Raw genomic sequence first — 13,959 nt, 5'->3', positions numbered from 1 at the left:
AGGATTAAAAATCATTATTTTACTTATAATTTATCAAATTCGTTTTGGATGAACCCGCCTCTGTGAATATAAAATTAGCAAATGACTGTAATCCTAAATGTATCAAGTTAGTTTCTAGGAAAATCAGCTACTGAGTCAAATATCTCCAACACTGTTATGTTGCCCCTAAGGTCAGTGCGCATAAGGTTCGACCATTTGTACATACGCGCCTTTCAGCATGCTGGAGGCATACGTTTTTGTTAGAAGAATAAGCTAGTGCCCTTCTTCACTGCATTCATTAACACAGGTAGTCATTGCTCACTCGTAGGGGATTCTTCTTGTTCCCTACCGAAGTTACGCAAGGCAAAACAAGCATCGGACTCACAAGAATTATTATGCAGCACGTAAGCTTCATTTCAGTATTTTTGTGTCTCTTAAGAATGACCGCTACTGAAGCCAATGCTGCCATTTTCATTTCAAAGAAGCGTGAATAAACATTATAAAATCGCTTAAAATTTCAAAATTTAGCCTCAGCCGTAGGTAAAAAAAATTCTAGGAAGGAACTTTCCGTTTTGACGAACGAATTAGCATTGGTATAATTCACCGTTTTCCTAGATAAAGATAAGTTGGCTATTCATAGTAAGATGTGTTCGTAGCTCATAGGATTATTATGATTCCTACCATTTAGATAAACGCATCGTTGTACATATATCGCGAACTTGTAAATTTACGTTTAGAACAACGCCATTTTCCCGTCTGTAAAAATGAAAGATGTTATGGTCACTGCACGAGTTCAACTAATATAAGCTGTTGTTAATATATGGATTGTCGATACTATTTATTACCATACCCATGAAGGGCTTTTGTGCAAATGGGTCCATGTCCACTTTGATCGTGACCGAAGAAAATGTTCTTCTATATAATTAATTTTATATTAGACCTACCACTGATGTTGAACTTCATAAGGCTGAGTCGAATTAATTATTGGCAGTAGCTTCGACGGCAGCAACAATGCACTTACGTATTTTTTCATGGAGACGCTACTCTTTGTAACTTTCAGTAAATTTTCCAGAAACAAGTTGTCAGACTATTGGGGGCATCGAGAGAATTTGCAAGAGGTGTGTTGATGGAAATTAGCAAATATATTTGCATAGTAACCACTAATAATCATCATATGACAAGTACTTTTTTGCAGTATAGGTAATTTTCTAAATTCAGAGAATTTTGTGTTCGTATACTTTTATGTGTCCATCGCACAAACGGGCTGAAAAGCGTACATTTTAAAGATATTTGCGGTTCAAGCAGAGTTCTTTGCGAAGATTAATGAGTCTGCAGCCCTATAAATTAGTTGACTGAGACTTTCGTCAACAGCGACTACGTTCTGCCGAAAATTTTCAGAACGATGATCAGACACGCAAAGCACGGCTTGTTTCGGATCGATACATATTTTGGGTTATTCCCAAAGCTGGCTACACTGATCTGTTTTTGCACGCCAGTATTGCGCTTTATTACCTCTGCCAGCAAAGTTACGTGTAAACGGATAACGGTACTAGCTTGACTGATGGGAAGAACGATCTCGAAGCAAAATGAGCGGAAGAAACAATCGTATTTACATCGTAGCATATTCAGAGTAACTTATAGTGGACTCGTGTTGCTTTACAAAATTAGCGATTAGTCTATATCCGACACGCACCCAGCAAGGGTCGATTGGGGGTGTTGCAAGGCTTTTCCGCCAATATATGTACGCGGAATTAGGTAATGTTCTCCAGCATAGCTCGATCCCGGCGTTAGCGGAACTGACGCATGTAGATCGGTGCCATAACAGCAGCAATATAAACGGCACAAAAAGCTAAATGCACACCATCTGTGCCTTTGCCCGAACTGGTCTCCCGACTGGACGACCATCGATTGGCTTTACTAGCAATCAATTCATACCAAGCTAGCGGCCAAAATTAGTATTTACAGAATACTAAGTGTCACACGTGATTAAATACAATAAATTAAGCATATTTGTAAAATTTCCCAGCGTCTTCTAAGAGCGCGATAGGCGAACAATGTTACAGCGAAAGCAACAACTCTTTTATAACTTTAATGAACGACACATACGTATTGTACGCTCATAGTCGTGTGATTGAACTTACAATTAGTCGCTGAGTAGCTGAGGAGCACAGGCGGGGTTCTGCACATGAACAGTATAATGTTAATGGTGCTTCAGTGGAGACTCAATGTAATGACACATTGTTGTCACATCGCTTACTCTAATGGTACCCACTCGCATAATCGTGATACTGAACGTTCGCGTGTCCAGCCAAACGATACCGCTACGATTCGAAACAAATCCAAGTGAGTTGACTTGCCCGCTCTCTGGTCGAGCCTCTCCAGCTGCTGTGGCAGGCACCTTTAAAGACTAGCAGCTTCAGCGCTTACGGCTGCGTAAGGAAGACCAGTATATATTAATATTCAGTTCCCTAAAGTACTACTCTACCCATCTCATAAAAAGTAAGTTGTGAGAATCATATGATACAACTGTAATATTATTTCGTATTCTCACTTGAACAAACCGAGTGCCTATGTACGTAGTCTTTTTCGAAAAACCCGCCCAATCTAAGACTAAGGCAGTGTTTCGAAACTTAAGGAGCCCAAAAGGTAAAAATAACAAAAAGAAGCTTTGAGGAATATCTTTTTTTTGTAATTCGCTACGCTGTTCCACCGATATGCTAATATGACAACTAGGTTTTTCCCATAGTACTTATGAGTTAAGAAATGTAGTTAACAAAATAATTGTAGAAGATCCATAAACTATCAGTTTTGATAAATCTAAAAAATGACTTAATTAATTTCTAGAGTAATAGACACCATAGGATATGTCGTTTTATCTGCTTTGCCATAATTTAGTTTATAGCTTTCATTTATAAGATTGTTTAGAGCATTTTCATTTAAAACGCTAAATAAAGTGATAAATAAACTGACATTAAAAGAATAACTGCACTGTAATAATGGCTGTAGTTGATATTAAGGATTCAATCCAAAAATCTTCACAACAATCTGATAATCAGACCACTATTTTAACCTAGCATGTCAGACAATTCCCCCTACGAATAATATGATATTTGTTTGCGTTTTAAAATGAGTTATTATTATTATATAATTGTACTCTGTTATTAATGGTCGTCAAAGCCTAGAGAATCCACTACACGAGAAACTGGGACCGATCTGGTCTTAGTTTGACTCATAGCAATCACTTGACATACGTTTTTTTTTCTGCAGACTATAAATAAATTAGAAAATAGGTGAAACAATGGTTCTTAATTTTCTTTGGTTTCTATATATCACTAACAGAGCTATTTAAGATTTCCGTCTAGGATTAGCATCTAGGACGGAATAGACAAAGGGCTCGTTGTGTCTGTTTCCACGCTTTTGTTCTATGATTTATTGAATTAATACGTATTTGAAAAATACGTGGCCACTGAACTACTACTATTAATTAATGGAACGCAGTATAAAATTTCCCAAGTCCTGTTTCAAGTATCGCTATTTGACGGTCATCCAGAACAATAATAGTTTCAGCGTCGCAAAGAACAGTGAGCATCGTATTATATCATGATATATTAAACGTGGTTGGATGAACATGAGCTATTACTTCTAATGCAAAGCCCATTTATTAAAACAGAGGTGCCGCGGTCTGACAAATTATCCAGATCATCAAACGAAAGTAAAACCTATAATACATATGCTGTTTCTCATAGTTTTGTCTACTCGAACTGTCAGGATGCGATAAACTAAAAGAAAGTGCCAGCGGAACGCGAATGAGGCGATTTTTTGTTGACTAAAAGAGGAAAATATCGATATATGTCACAGATATCCCCTGGATACGGTGTCATAAACAAACTCCATAATAGTAATATGAGTCAAACAACTTAACTAGCTGGACTATACTCATTAATACGTTATTACTCGACAAGTAAGCTTTTTCTAAATTTCTTTGTACATTGTCGTTACTGTAATCGTTGTTTATAGCGACGGAGTCGGTTAGTGCACACCATCGTGCTATAGTAACCGTCGGTCAGGATGTTGGTTGGTGTTTGGGGTTGCTGTTAACACCACTAATTACGTACTACGTACGTGACTGGGTCTGGATTCAGAGAGCCATTATTATGCCAGAATTGGCATTTGTCTTATTGTTATGGTAAGTCGATTTTCATGGACAGATAGATCAATTGTAATTTGGCAAAAAAAATCTTGTGACAATACAACGAAACATTTTTTTTCAGTTTCGTAGATGAGTCACCCAAGTGGTTGTTGAGTGCTGGGCACGAGGCCAAAGCGCGAAGACTTCTCAAGAAAATCATTCGAGTAAATAAGTTGTACGAAGAAGAAATAGATATTGACCAAATTGTCAGAGATACCACTGTTGCTCTTATGAAGGTAAGCCTCAACAAGGTAAAAAGTTCTCATGCTTTGAATTGAGTCAGTGTATAGTACAAGTAGTACAGGACTACCTCGAGGACTTTCCGAGGTGTTGTTGTCTTGAATGCCGTTCATTCAAGCGAAAAGCTCTTGTAATTCGGTTCCTATAAAATCGTATATTAAAGTTCCTTGACATAATAACGAGATAGAGACACACTCTGAAGAAAAATAGTAATGTCAATACCCGCACGATAATGATTTCACACAGTAACAATTCACTGTTTTAGATATAGCACACGTACTAATACGATATATGTATATATATATATATAAAACTAAGAGAGTACTTATTTTTTAATTGTGTACTGTAAGATTTAACTCGAAGCTAGCCAACATTTGGTGTTTTTTGTTTGTACACAAAATAATGCTTTTGAAACAAATTATTTTTCATGGGATACGTACTCGGACCAAAGTTAAGAAAAGCTTACTGCCTGCGTTCTAAAAACTGAGTACCGAGTAAAAACCTATGGTAATAGATCGTTAAATTGCTTCTATTTATGTTACATTTATTTGCTGAAGTCTTCATTTATAACCATGTAGTGAAAATATATTTTATCATATTCTAGGAAAACCGGTCACAGAAAAGTACGTTAATCGACCTGCTAAACGAATGGACCGTCCTTAGGCTCACGATCTCATGCTGGGGACAATAGTAGGTGTTTCAGCTCAAAAATGTTTAACTATAATGTATACAATTTAGAATTTCACAGATATATAGAATACGTCAACTTCAAACAGAGCCTTCTTTATTCTATAGAATAATTAATGTAAAAATATCTTTTTAAATATAAATACGAGCACTAGATAATTATATTTATCTACTTCTTGTCGAACATTCAACCAGTCCGTATTTGATTATTTCTAGCTGATATTTTCCTTCCAGCTACGGTTTTCGGTTGAGCGCATATTTCAGTGTTAAAAGCTATCTGAATACCATCAGTGTACCATATAGTTGGGTATGTTCTGAGCTGATACGAAGTTGAACGCCAGTACGATTTTATCATACCCGTTCAGAAAGAACCGCACTCGCTAATACCGAAACGCGCGTTACCCGAAAAAAATGGTCAAAATTATACGATCCGCTTAAATTAATTGAAGCTTTAGATACCATCTTGTGTGCCTAGTGAAACAGATTGTGCCAATAAATGTACTTGTGACGTTCAGGTGATCTGAAGATCTTCTTTTGAACGTTACGGATGCGTTGATAACTTTCAATGTTTGAAACATAAGAATGCCTATATTCTCGTCTACTTTATATTATATAGTACTATCGTATATATACTATAGGTTCCGTGCGTTGCTGTCGAAAGATCATAACTCAACGAACGTCGACGATCAACCCTTCGTAGTGTTGACTTTTCACCATTGTATGGTACTATAAGCGTCTACCATAAAGTGCTTACTTTTATATGGAAAGCTGTATTGATCTTAGTGATCCACAAATTGTTTGTCGAACGCATCCCTATCCGACTAGCCATTTTGAAATATTCGATCATGTTAGCTTGCTTAAACCAAGGTTTTAACAATTCTATTTCAATAATAGTAGCTTAGTGAATAGAAACTCAATAGTATGACGTTCCTGAGAACGGCAGTTCGATGCAGACATAATCGAGGCTATACCTAAGAAGAGACGCAATATTCAGTCAGATTGTAAAAAAAGGCTTACAGTTAAAAACAAAGGCGGTACTGACAGTTATCAACAGTTACAGTCTTTGATCAATGAAATAAGGTCATCTACAGATTTCACTAACGAGCTGCTATTTTTGCTTTTTAATAATATCGTGTATGATGACACTGTCGCTGGACAAGTATTGCTGAGTAGCTGTCGAAGGGAAAGCACCTATTAGGGCTAGCATTTGGTCCCCTGCCCTAGGCCACAATCATCGTTGCAGCTATACTCCAAATGTATTTTCATACCGTATTCGTCACGCACAGGTCCTACACCTATACATGGAGTACTCTATTTTTGAGTTGTGTTGTTTCTGGCCTCTTGTCTGGTCCTGACCCGTTTTTTGACACCATGCTACACACTATGGATCGTATTCAGGTCGGATGCATTTCCAGGTTATGGCAGAATCTCAGCATCATCAGAACCACTTAGCCGTATAACAAAATGACCTGCCACGCGTGACAACATGCGAACCTGGGATAGCGTTTTCGTCTCAGTTCCTTCACCGCGTTGTCACTGTTTCTCGTCAGCGATATGTAGAGCCCCTGCATCGCGAGTGGAGATCAGGGCCTACACCATAATTTTGCTTGGATGTTTAGTCTGTTGTATTGCACAGGATATATAGAATCTTTTGCTGAAACGCCTATAGACATGTTGAGCATTACTACCCAAAATCTGAAAATGCGACTAGTTTGATAAATAGATCCCTTCCCAATTGTGAAATGTCTAACTTTGGAATTATTCAGGCCATTTGAAATACGACAGCTAATATCACTCGTATCGATACGACGTCAGAAAATCTGTATGGACCGAGTGACTCTGAATAGTACCACTCTCTGACGTAATTTTGAAACCATTACAAATCGGCCGTTTCGTAGATGCGGATAAAGTTATCCTGCTTTCTTGCCGCGTTACTACTGTTTAGAGTCTTTCTTAATAACAGAGGCCCCGCATGCCTCACTTTCTGGGCTAAGTTGCCAACTATATACTTCAATGTTTCGACCCACTTAGAGATTTCTCTTTGCGATCGCGTTTTTTTTTCTTTGTATAAATCTGACTAATAGCGTCCTCTAATCTTGAATGAATTTTTTTTCGAGGTTCCATTACAAATTCATTAGAAATTCACTTCAAAATAACTTCACAGGTCACAACAATGTTATCGCTTGGTAAGAGTAACGATAATAATTAAATTATATACCTTTTACCGAAGTGAAAAGAGAAAAAATCTGTGAATCAGTCGCGTGTAATGATTCGATTTTTCATACATTCTTCTGATGAACAGCCGTGTCACTGGACGGTTTAGTAAATGCCTTATCTTCAATACCAGTTAAACGTTAAAAACGTTTGTCTAGTTGTCTAGCAAAGGGAAGAATAGCTTTTTCTATGGCAATTATTTGACTACGACAGTTGCACAAGGCTACCTGATCGCAAAAGCGCTTAAGACGGTTACCTTGAGCTTTTATGTATTACTGTAATTTACTCGCGATACGCAGGCATAGAATGGTGCCCAGCTTCTTGCTGTTATCAGTCTCTCCACACATACATCCACAACGTGTACCTTTACTTCATTGATAGATCTTCACCTCGCTATATAGTACTATTTTACTGCCCAGGCCCATAAAAAATGTGTGCTGTTTATAGGCGAGATGTGTTATTAGGAGAAATGGTCCAAAGATGGAACTGTCTCTTTTGTTCTGTACATTTCCATGTAAAACATGCACCTCGTACTGGTCAACCAATTACCGGAAGGGTTGGTGAAATTATTGTGAAAATTGAGCAAAACCCACACGTAAGTAACCACGGTACCGCCAAGGGACCAAATATCCATTGTAGAAGAGTGTTACAAAAAAAAAAAAAAAGCACTACGTGTTTCTGTCTGCAAAACTCTGCAGAAGTGTAATGAAATCGAGCTGTTGTATGGAGCTTTTGATCACGGGTGACGAAAAGTAGATCATGTACGACAATAATCTGCAGCTAAAAAAACACACGTTTCCTGTCAAAGCTACGACCGGCGCCAAATAAAGTGATGTTGAATGCGGTGTATGGGCGCCGCCCAATAAGACGATATATTCAGGCCTCTTCTGTCCAACAACTGACAAAATCGCAAAGTCGACTGAAACTGGGAGGTGTCCTTTAGCATACAATTCACTATTAATGTGCCTATTTCCACGTTTAATTCAAGTCCGAGTCAACTTTGGCTGCTTCCCTTCGTCTCGTTTCGCCTTTTCTGTATACGGTCAATCAATGATATTTGAATAACGTGGCTAATTCAGCTTTCTGTCCTCTGCTGCGACACTATTTCATGGAATTGCTTTTTCCAGTGCAGTGATCATCCTATTATACTATCACATGCTATACTTCATAGTCGACACCGGAAGCGATCCATATACAGGTGTATTTTACATGGGATTACTGGAGTTACCTATCGCAACGCTTTCCTGTTGGGTTGTAAACAACTTCCGTCGGCGCCCAGTCTATTTCTGGTCATACCTGCTTTCAGTCTTCTCAGTGGTCGCTCTACTGTTTCCCGCTGACGGTGAGCACTTATCTAACCTGTTTCTCTAAGTTTTGAAGTTTTTTGCTGCCTTAGTGGAATTTATTCAATGTCCGTTTAACTTAAATGACATACTATGCAGATCGCAATCAGCTTATTAGGATCAGCTTATTATTTCAGCTGCAATAGAAAATGCTATGTACTAAGAATAGAATTTATCTTTATTAAACTCGCCTTCTTAAAAACTATCTAGTAAAATAAATGGAACACATAAACACTTGCAGAGTTGCTAGATCGAACAAAACATCGCATCAAAGGATTAGCTCTATAATAGTATAAATTTAACTTAGCTTTCGAAACTGAAAAAAATGTAATTAAGCTAGACCATTGTCCGCCAGAACGTCTATTGCCGTATTGTTTATGTTAGTGATTTCCTGTCTGCACCCAACACGAAAATTTCTATATTAGAAGTTCAATTGCCAACAAAAGAAGTGGGTCAAAAGGTAACTTTCTCAACCTCGAACCTATTCAAAAAGGACCCGATATATCGCACGCTCAATTTAAACTTGTACCTAAACTCTTCCCTAGATTTAAATGTATATTAGGAGAGCATTTTAGCGTTTTTTCATAAGAACGCGTCAAGCTGACGCGTGGTGTTACTAAATTTCCATCTTTGCGAAATTGTTCAGCAAATACTCGAAACTTTGATTAGCTTCTCAATGATTTGGCTACAATCATCGAATCCAAGAATCCGATTCAGATATCTTCCCGCATTGTAGTAAAATAAATGTAAAAGCTTAAGCGGGACAAGGCAGCTTTTTGACAGGCCAAAATTAGGACACGGCTGTTTTTGGACAATTTGAGGATGACAGACATTATATTTGTGACTCATTGATACACGTATTTTAAGTTGAAGTGATATGAAGTTGGTTATCAACTGAAACAACAAGCATGTAAGTGGAATTTGGGGAAAGTGGGAAGTAGGAATTTGTCTCGCTAGAGTTTTAACTAATAGCGTCAGGTAGACCTACAACGGCGCAGTAAAAATGGTCAAATTCTATCAGTTAAAATTGTACCTAACATTCATTTGTGACACAAATAGCTTTCAGTGGAAATGTTGGCCATCCGATTTATCTCGGCTGCGACATATTTGCTGAAAACTGGTCGCTTGAGATAGGAAAACTTCAATAAAAACTAGAAAAAAATCATAAAAACTGCTGAAAGTGAAAGTTCACCCTCCAAATACCGATAGCTAGGTCAGTCTGTGCTGGAGCTGTCCGTTGAGTAGATTATAGAACAATCTATTCATATGATGAATTTTTCTTTATTTGTAACTCACCGAACTTACCTCCACTTAAGTTTATATTAAAAGATGATACCGAAAAACACAGAAGCGAGTTCTTTAGAGTGTATCTAACTCCCCAGATCGAAAATTGTTGAAAAAAGTTGGCTTATTGACCTTTATATAAAAGAGAATCATAACATAAATCACTATTATTCGGGTCATTTGGAGTCATATAGCCGATTAATGGTACGAACCTATAGAACGATAGCAGTAATAATGCACAAATAGAAGGCTAGAGCCTTTCTGTGGCAGGAAGAATTTTGTGGTTTTTTTTAGGACTAGCTACCGTAACACTAAAAAATTTAATGAGAATACTCAAGCGCGCCTAGCAATACGTGACCTGAAACGTTTTCATAAACGATGTTTGATATAGGTACTCGTTAAAATCTATTGATTAACAGAATACCCGCTTGCAGCTGACCCTCGAATTCGGCGGATTAAAAATCAAATAGCGTTTCTGTGTTAACTTAATTTCTTACATACTGTCTCGTCGTTCTGACACCCTCTGATCGGCCATACACCTACCGGTTGTGCTGCCACATGTTATTTATTTTCGTCCGACAGCGGAGCGTAGCCCAGAAATGACCCATTTCTAAATGCATCTATATATTCTGTACTATTCCAACTAAGATTTCAAATTAAACTTCAGAAGTTTCGGAGAGCGAAAACTAACCCCATTAGTGAATAGACAATGTCATTGCTTAGAACTTCACGCTTCATCGACCCGATTCAAACCGCATATTGTAAGCGGTCATCTATGAGAACTGTCGTCTCATGCCACCACTTGAAGCAAATGAAAAATAATTATGCTCAAATCTGTTGAAGACATCGAAACTGCTGAGCTCTCACACACCTCACAGTAACTTGCCTTTATAGCTATTTTTTTTTCTAAACATAACAAGAGATTTCGTCTCCAGGTATGGAATGAGGGATATATATATATATATATATATATATATATATATACTACGACAAATTAAATAAAGCTCTGAAGACATAAATCTTAATGATATATACATGGGGTTGGCAAGATTTACTTTTTTCGAGAGCGTTGTTGCAGATAACGTGACCGTTTGTATGGTACTAGCAAATTTGGGCAAGATGTCATCGATGCTTTTATACAACTGCCTACTTGTACACATATCTGAGTGCTTCCCGACAAAGGTTCGCTCTTTGGCTTTGGGGACGTCCGCGATGTCATCGAGAATCGGCGCTATGGCGGCGCCATTCCTTAAGCAAATTGTACGTAACGCTAACCGAAGTACATTTGATGTTATTCGGTTAATTAAGTAAAGCCATATATGGAATACTAAGTAGATTGTGATCCTTTTTATTCGAGAATTAGCCGGAAGCGAGCAGCAGCAGTAGCAGCAGCAAAAATCTCCAATTAGTCATCCAAAATACAACTAGACAGTCGCGAAAAACCCCAAATTGAATGGAAACAGGCATTTTTAGATAGACTTGTTTTAGACATCTGCGTTTAGCCTTAAATTCGAGTACGCCTGCCGTCTATGGGGCAATAATTGCAAACGTTTGCTTGGACGATGCTATAAACTGGTGTACAAATACTATAAATCGATATCTTGGTGAATATTTCCTATAATAATCCAGATTTATCCGGTACGTTTCGAGGGAAAACTATATCGCCGTATAGAAACGAATAATGCTGAGACTTTTTCGGCCCTTTTTTTTATCTGCTATAATTAAATTTTTGCGAATATGTTTTTCCTACGTACTAGAGCTGCAGCTCTTTCATATGGCTTCGCTAAGGCAAATGTGCTTTAAAACGAGTTGATATTATAGGCCATTTTCTAAGCTATTTAAAATTTTTGCGCCTTCATTTTTAGGGACTAATAACTGCAAGCTGGGTGCCAATCTGTCTAACAATCGGCATGTGCGCTGTCGCCATGTGCTTATCGTTTATTTTGCCAGAGACTTTCGGAGAGAAGTTGCCCGATACCTTTAATGAAACGAAGCAAACTATCAGGTCAGAATTTTAGAGCCTATGTCTTACACTGTTACTTATTTATGATTTATTACTGCTTAATAGATCTTCAACATGTTATACTTGCTTGACTCAGACGCTAAAAAACTGATCGATAGTTATACGTGAACCTTCAAAGGGATCAGGCAATGTGGGTAAAAATTAAAGCCAAAAAAAGATGCGCGATACATATGACTCGCATCATAGCTTGCACCAAAACATTTTATAGAAGGACATTGACTCAGCGACTGAGTCACCGATTGTCGCACGCGGCATGGCTAAGCCTACCGAAAAAAAGAATCCGTTTTATTTACTGGCCTACTTCATCGTTATTTTTTTCAACTAGCTTTTCATATCCACATTGCCTTGTTCTTTGTTTTTTTAGGTTAATTAGTTTATATATATATATATATATATATAATTACACTTTTTAACAATATTTTTTCCGTTTCACTGATGTAGGAAAACGTCCGAAAGCAGCAAGTCCTCTCCCTTAATCCCATGAAGTCACTTCATGTCTCTTCTATATTATACAACCAAACTAGCCAAAGCGCGCTGGTCATTTCCTTTATAGCTAATAATAAACGAAAGATTCGAAGTAAAATTTCATTACAGTTTTTTTTATTCAGCTTCTATTACTGAATACAAGGTTTTCGTTTTGTGCAGAGTATCGGTTGCTGATCTTTTATTAGTACTCTGTTGAAAGACAAAGCTTAATATCAATAGTAGAGCTTTAAAGAGTTTACCAATAGATATGTCAAGGAAATGGCTAACATACAAACTTTCCTAACCTAAGTATGTACCCTATTAGCGATTTATGTGCTAATAAACTTTGACTAAGAAACTGCCATTGGTTGCGAGACAAATCGATAAACAAATATCGCTGTTTTTTAATTAACAGGCGCTTAATTTTATCTATTACCACAGACCAACATATAAGACAAACATCCGTAGGTTTCCAACCCACCCACCTGTTGACTCCACTGCCATTCGAAATTTCAGGCGCGTCCGCCCTTCCAACCGCTAACTGGTTGCAAGGAGCATTGCGACCTGTGACTGCAAATATAGGGGAAAAATGGGGGGGAAAGGGAGGACTTTCCGGTCTATAGGACGGGTTGGCCAATAGGCTGGCCTGTAAACAATTTTATTCCCAAAAATTGATTCTTATTTATTGCTTAAATCTCTCCACTAACACGTATAATAAAGAATAAGCAAAGGAATGGTAGATAAAAAGTTTGGAAGTTTCAGTGCAGATAGACGTTTGTCGCGTTTGGCCTTCTGGCTAGCAGTGCCCAACTCTTCTTTCCAAAGCTACTGTTCCTCTAGCTGCTAAAGAATCCTACAAATGTCTAAGCCTAACATAAAAAAAAATGCCTCATTTTTTTCCGTATCAATCAACGAGGCAAACACCGTATTAGGTATTTAGAATTAGCTAAAATAGTTGATTAAAGCACATAGAAAAATGCAAATTTTATGGGTGCGACAGTTAGACAACGCTGCTTGAAGGCTAGCACTATCGCGGCAACAACCTATAAAACCTAGCGCGGGAGGAAAGTACAAGAATGCTGTAAAACCTTCCACCTGAACTCTTGCAAGGCGGTCCTGACCATTTTTGCGGCTGCGGCCGGCCTTATCGTGAAGAAGGCTTATTAGAGCATTCAGTATTGTATGAAACCTAGTCTCACTGCACACGGGTCGTGACTTCCTTAGAACAGGAGTCCTAATAGGTCTGGATTGACTTTTGCCGCTTGGCACCACATACTCTGTTGTATCATTTTATAGACACTTTGATCTGTCTCGTGTGGTAATTCTGTGCACATATCTGTTATTGTAAAACCAGCTATAATAAGTCGATGTGACATAATCACGTAGGGAAAGCCAACTAAGTATGAATGGATTCCACTAAGTAAAGATGATAGGGAAAAGTATCGAAGCTACAGTCTGATTGACGGCCGTCTTTCTCTAAAATTGTCTTTCTCATCATCCACAAGCGGATACCTCGGAAGAAAACATTTAAAGGA

At 37.9% G+C, this 13,959-nt stretch overlaps 1 protein-coding gene and 1 long non-coding RNA gene across 2 annotated transcripts; one reads left to right on the top strand and one right to left on the bottom strand.

Moving 5' to 3' along the window:
* Positions 1 to 215: 215 nt before the first annotated feature.
* Positions 216 to 2,472, bottom strand: LOC111268513 (uncharacterized). Its single transcript, XR_002685271.2, has 3 exons — positions 2,121 to 2,472; positions 661 to 735; positions 216 to 324 (listed from the first exon to the last, which is right to left on the bottom strand). It is a non-coding gene; the product is annotated as an uncharacterized LOC111268513 (long non-coding RNA).
* A 1,524-nt stretch (positions 2,473 to 3,996) lies between these two features.
* LOC111268511 (organic cation transporter protein) lies at positions 3,997 to 12,547 on the top strand (the record flags this gene model as incomplete). Its single annotated transcript, XM_022847533.1, is given in 7 exon segments — positions 3,997 to 4,165; positions 4,251 to 4,404; positions 5,013 to 5,098; positions 8,437 to 8,651; positions 11,015 to 11,196; positions 11,802 to 11,941; positions 12,401 to 12,547. Coding segments are annotated over 7 exon segments (989 nt in total), but the record flags the coding sequence as incomplete, so codon positions are not given.
* Between the last annotated feature and the right edge of the window lie 1,412 nt (positions 12,548 to 13,959).

Source organism: Varroa jacobsoni, unplaced genomic scaffold (genome assembly GCF_002532875.2).
Source record: "Varroa jacobsoni isolate VJ856 unplaced genomic scaffold, vjacob_1.0 scaffold_1296, whole genome shotgun sequence".
NCBI lineage: Eukaryota > Metazoa > Arthropoda > Arachnida > Mesostigmata > Varroidae > Varroa > Varroa jacobsoni.
The sequence above is the reverse complement of the archived record's forward strand: the minus strand, read 5'-3'. Positions and strand labels throughout refer to the sequence as shown.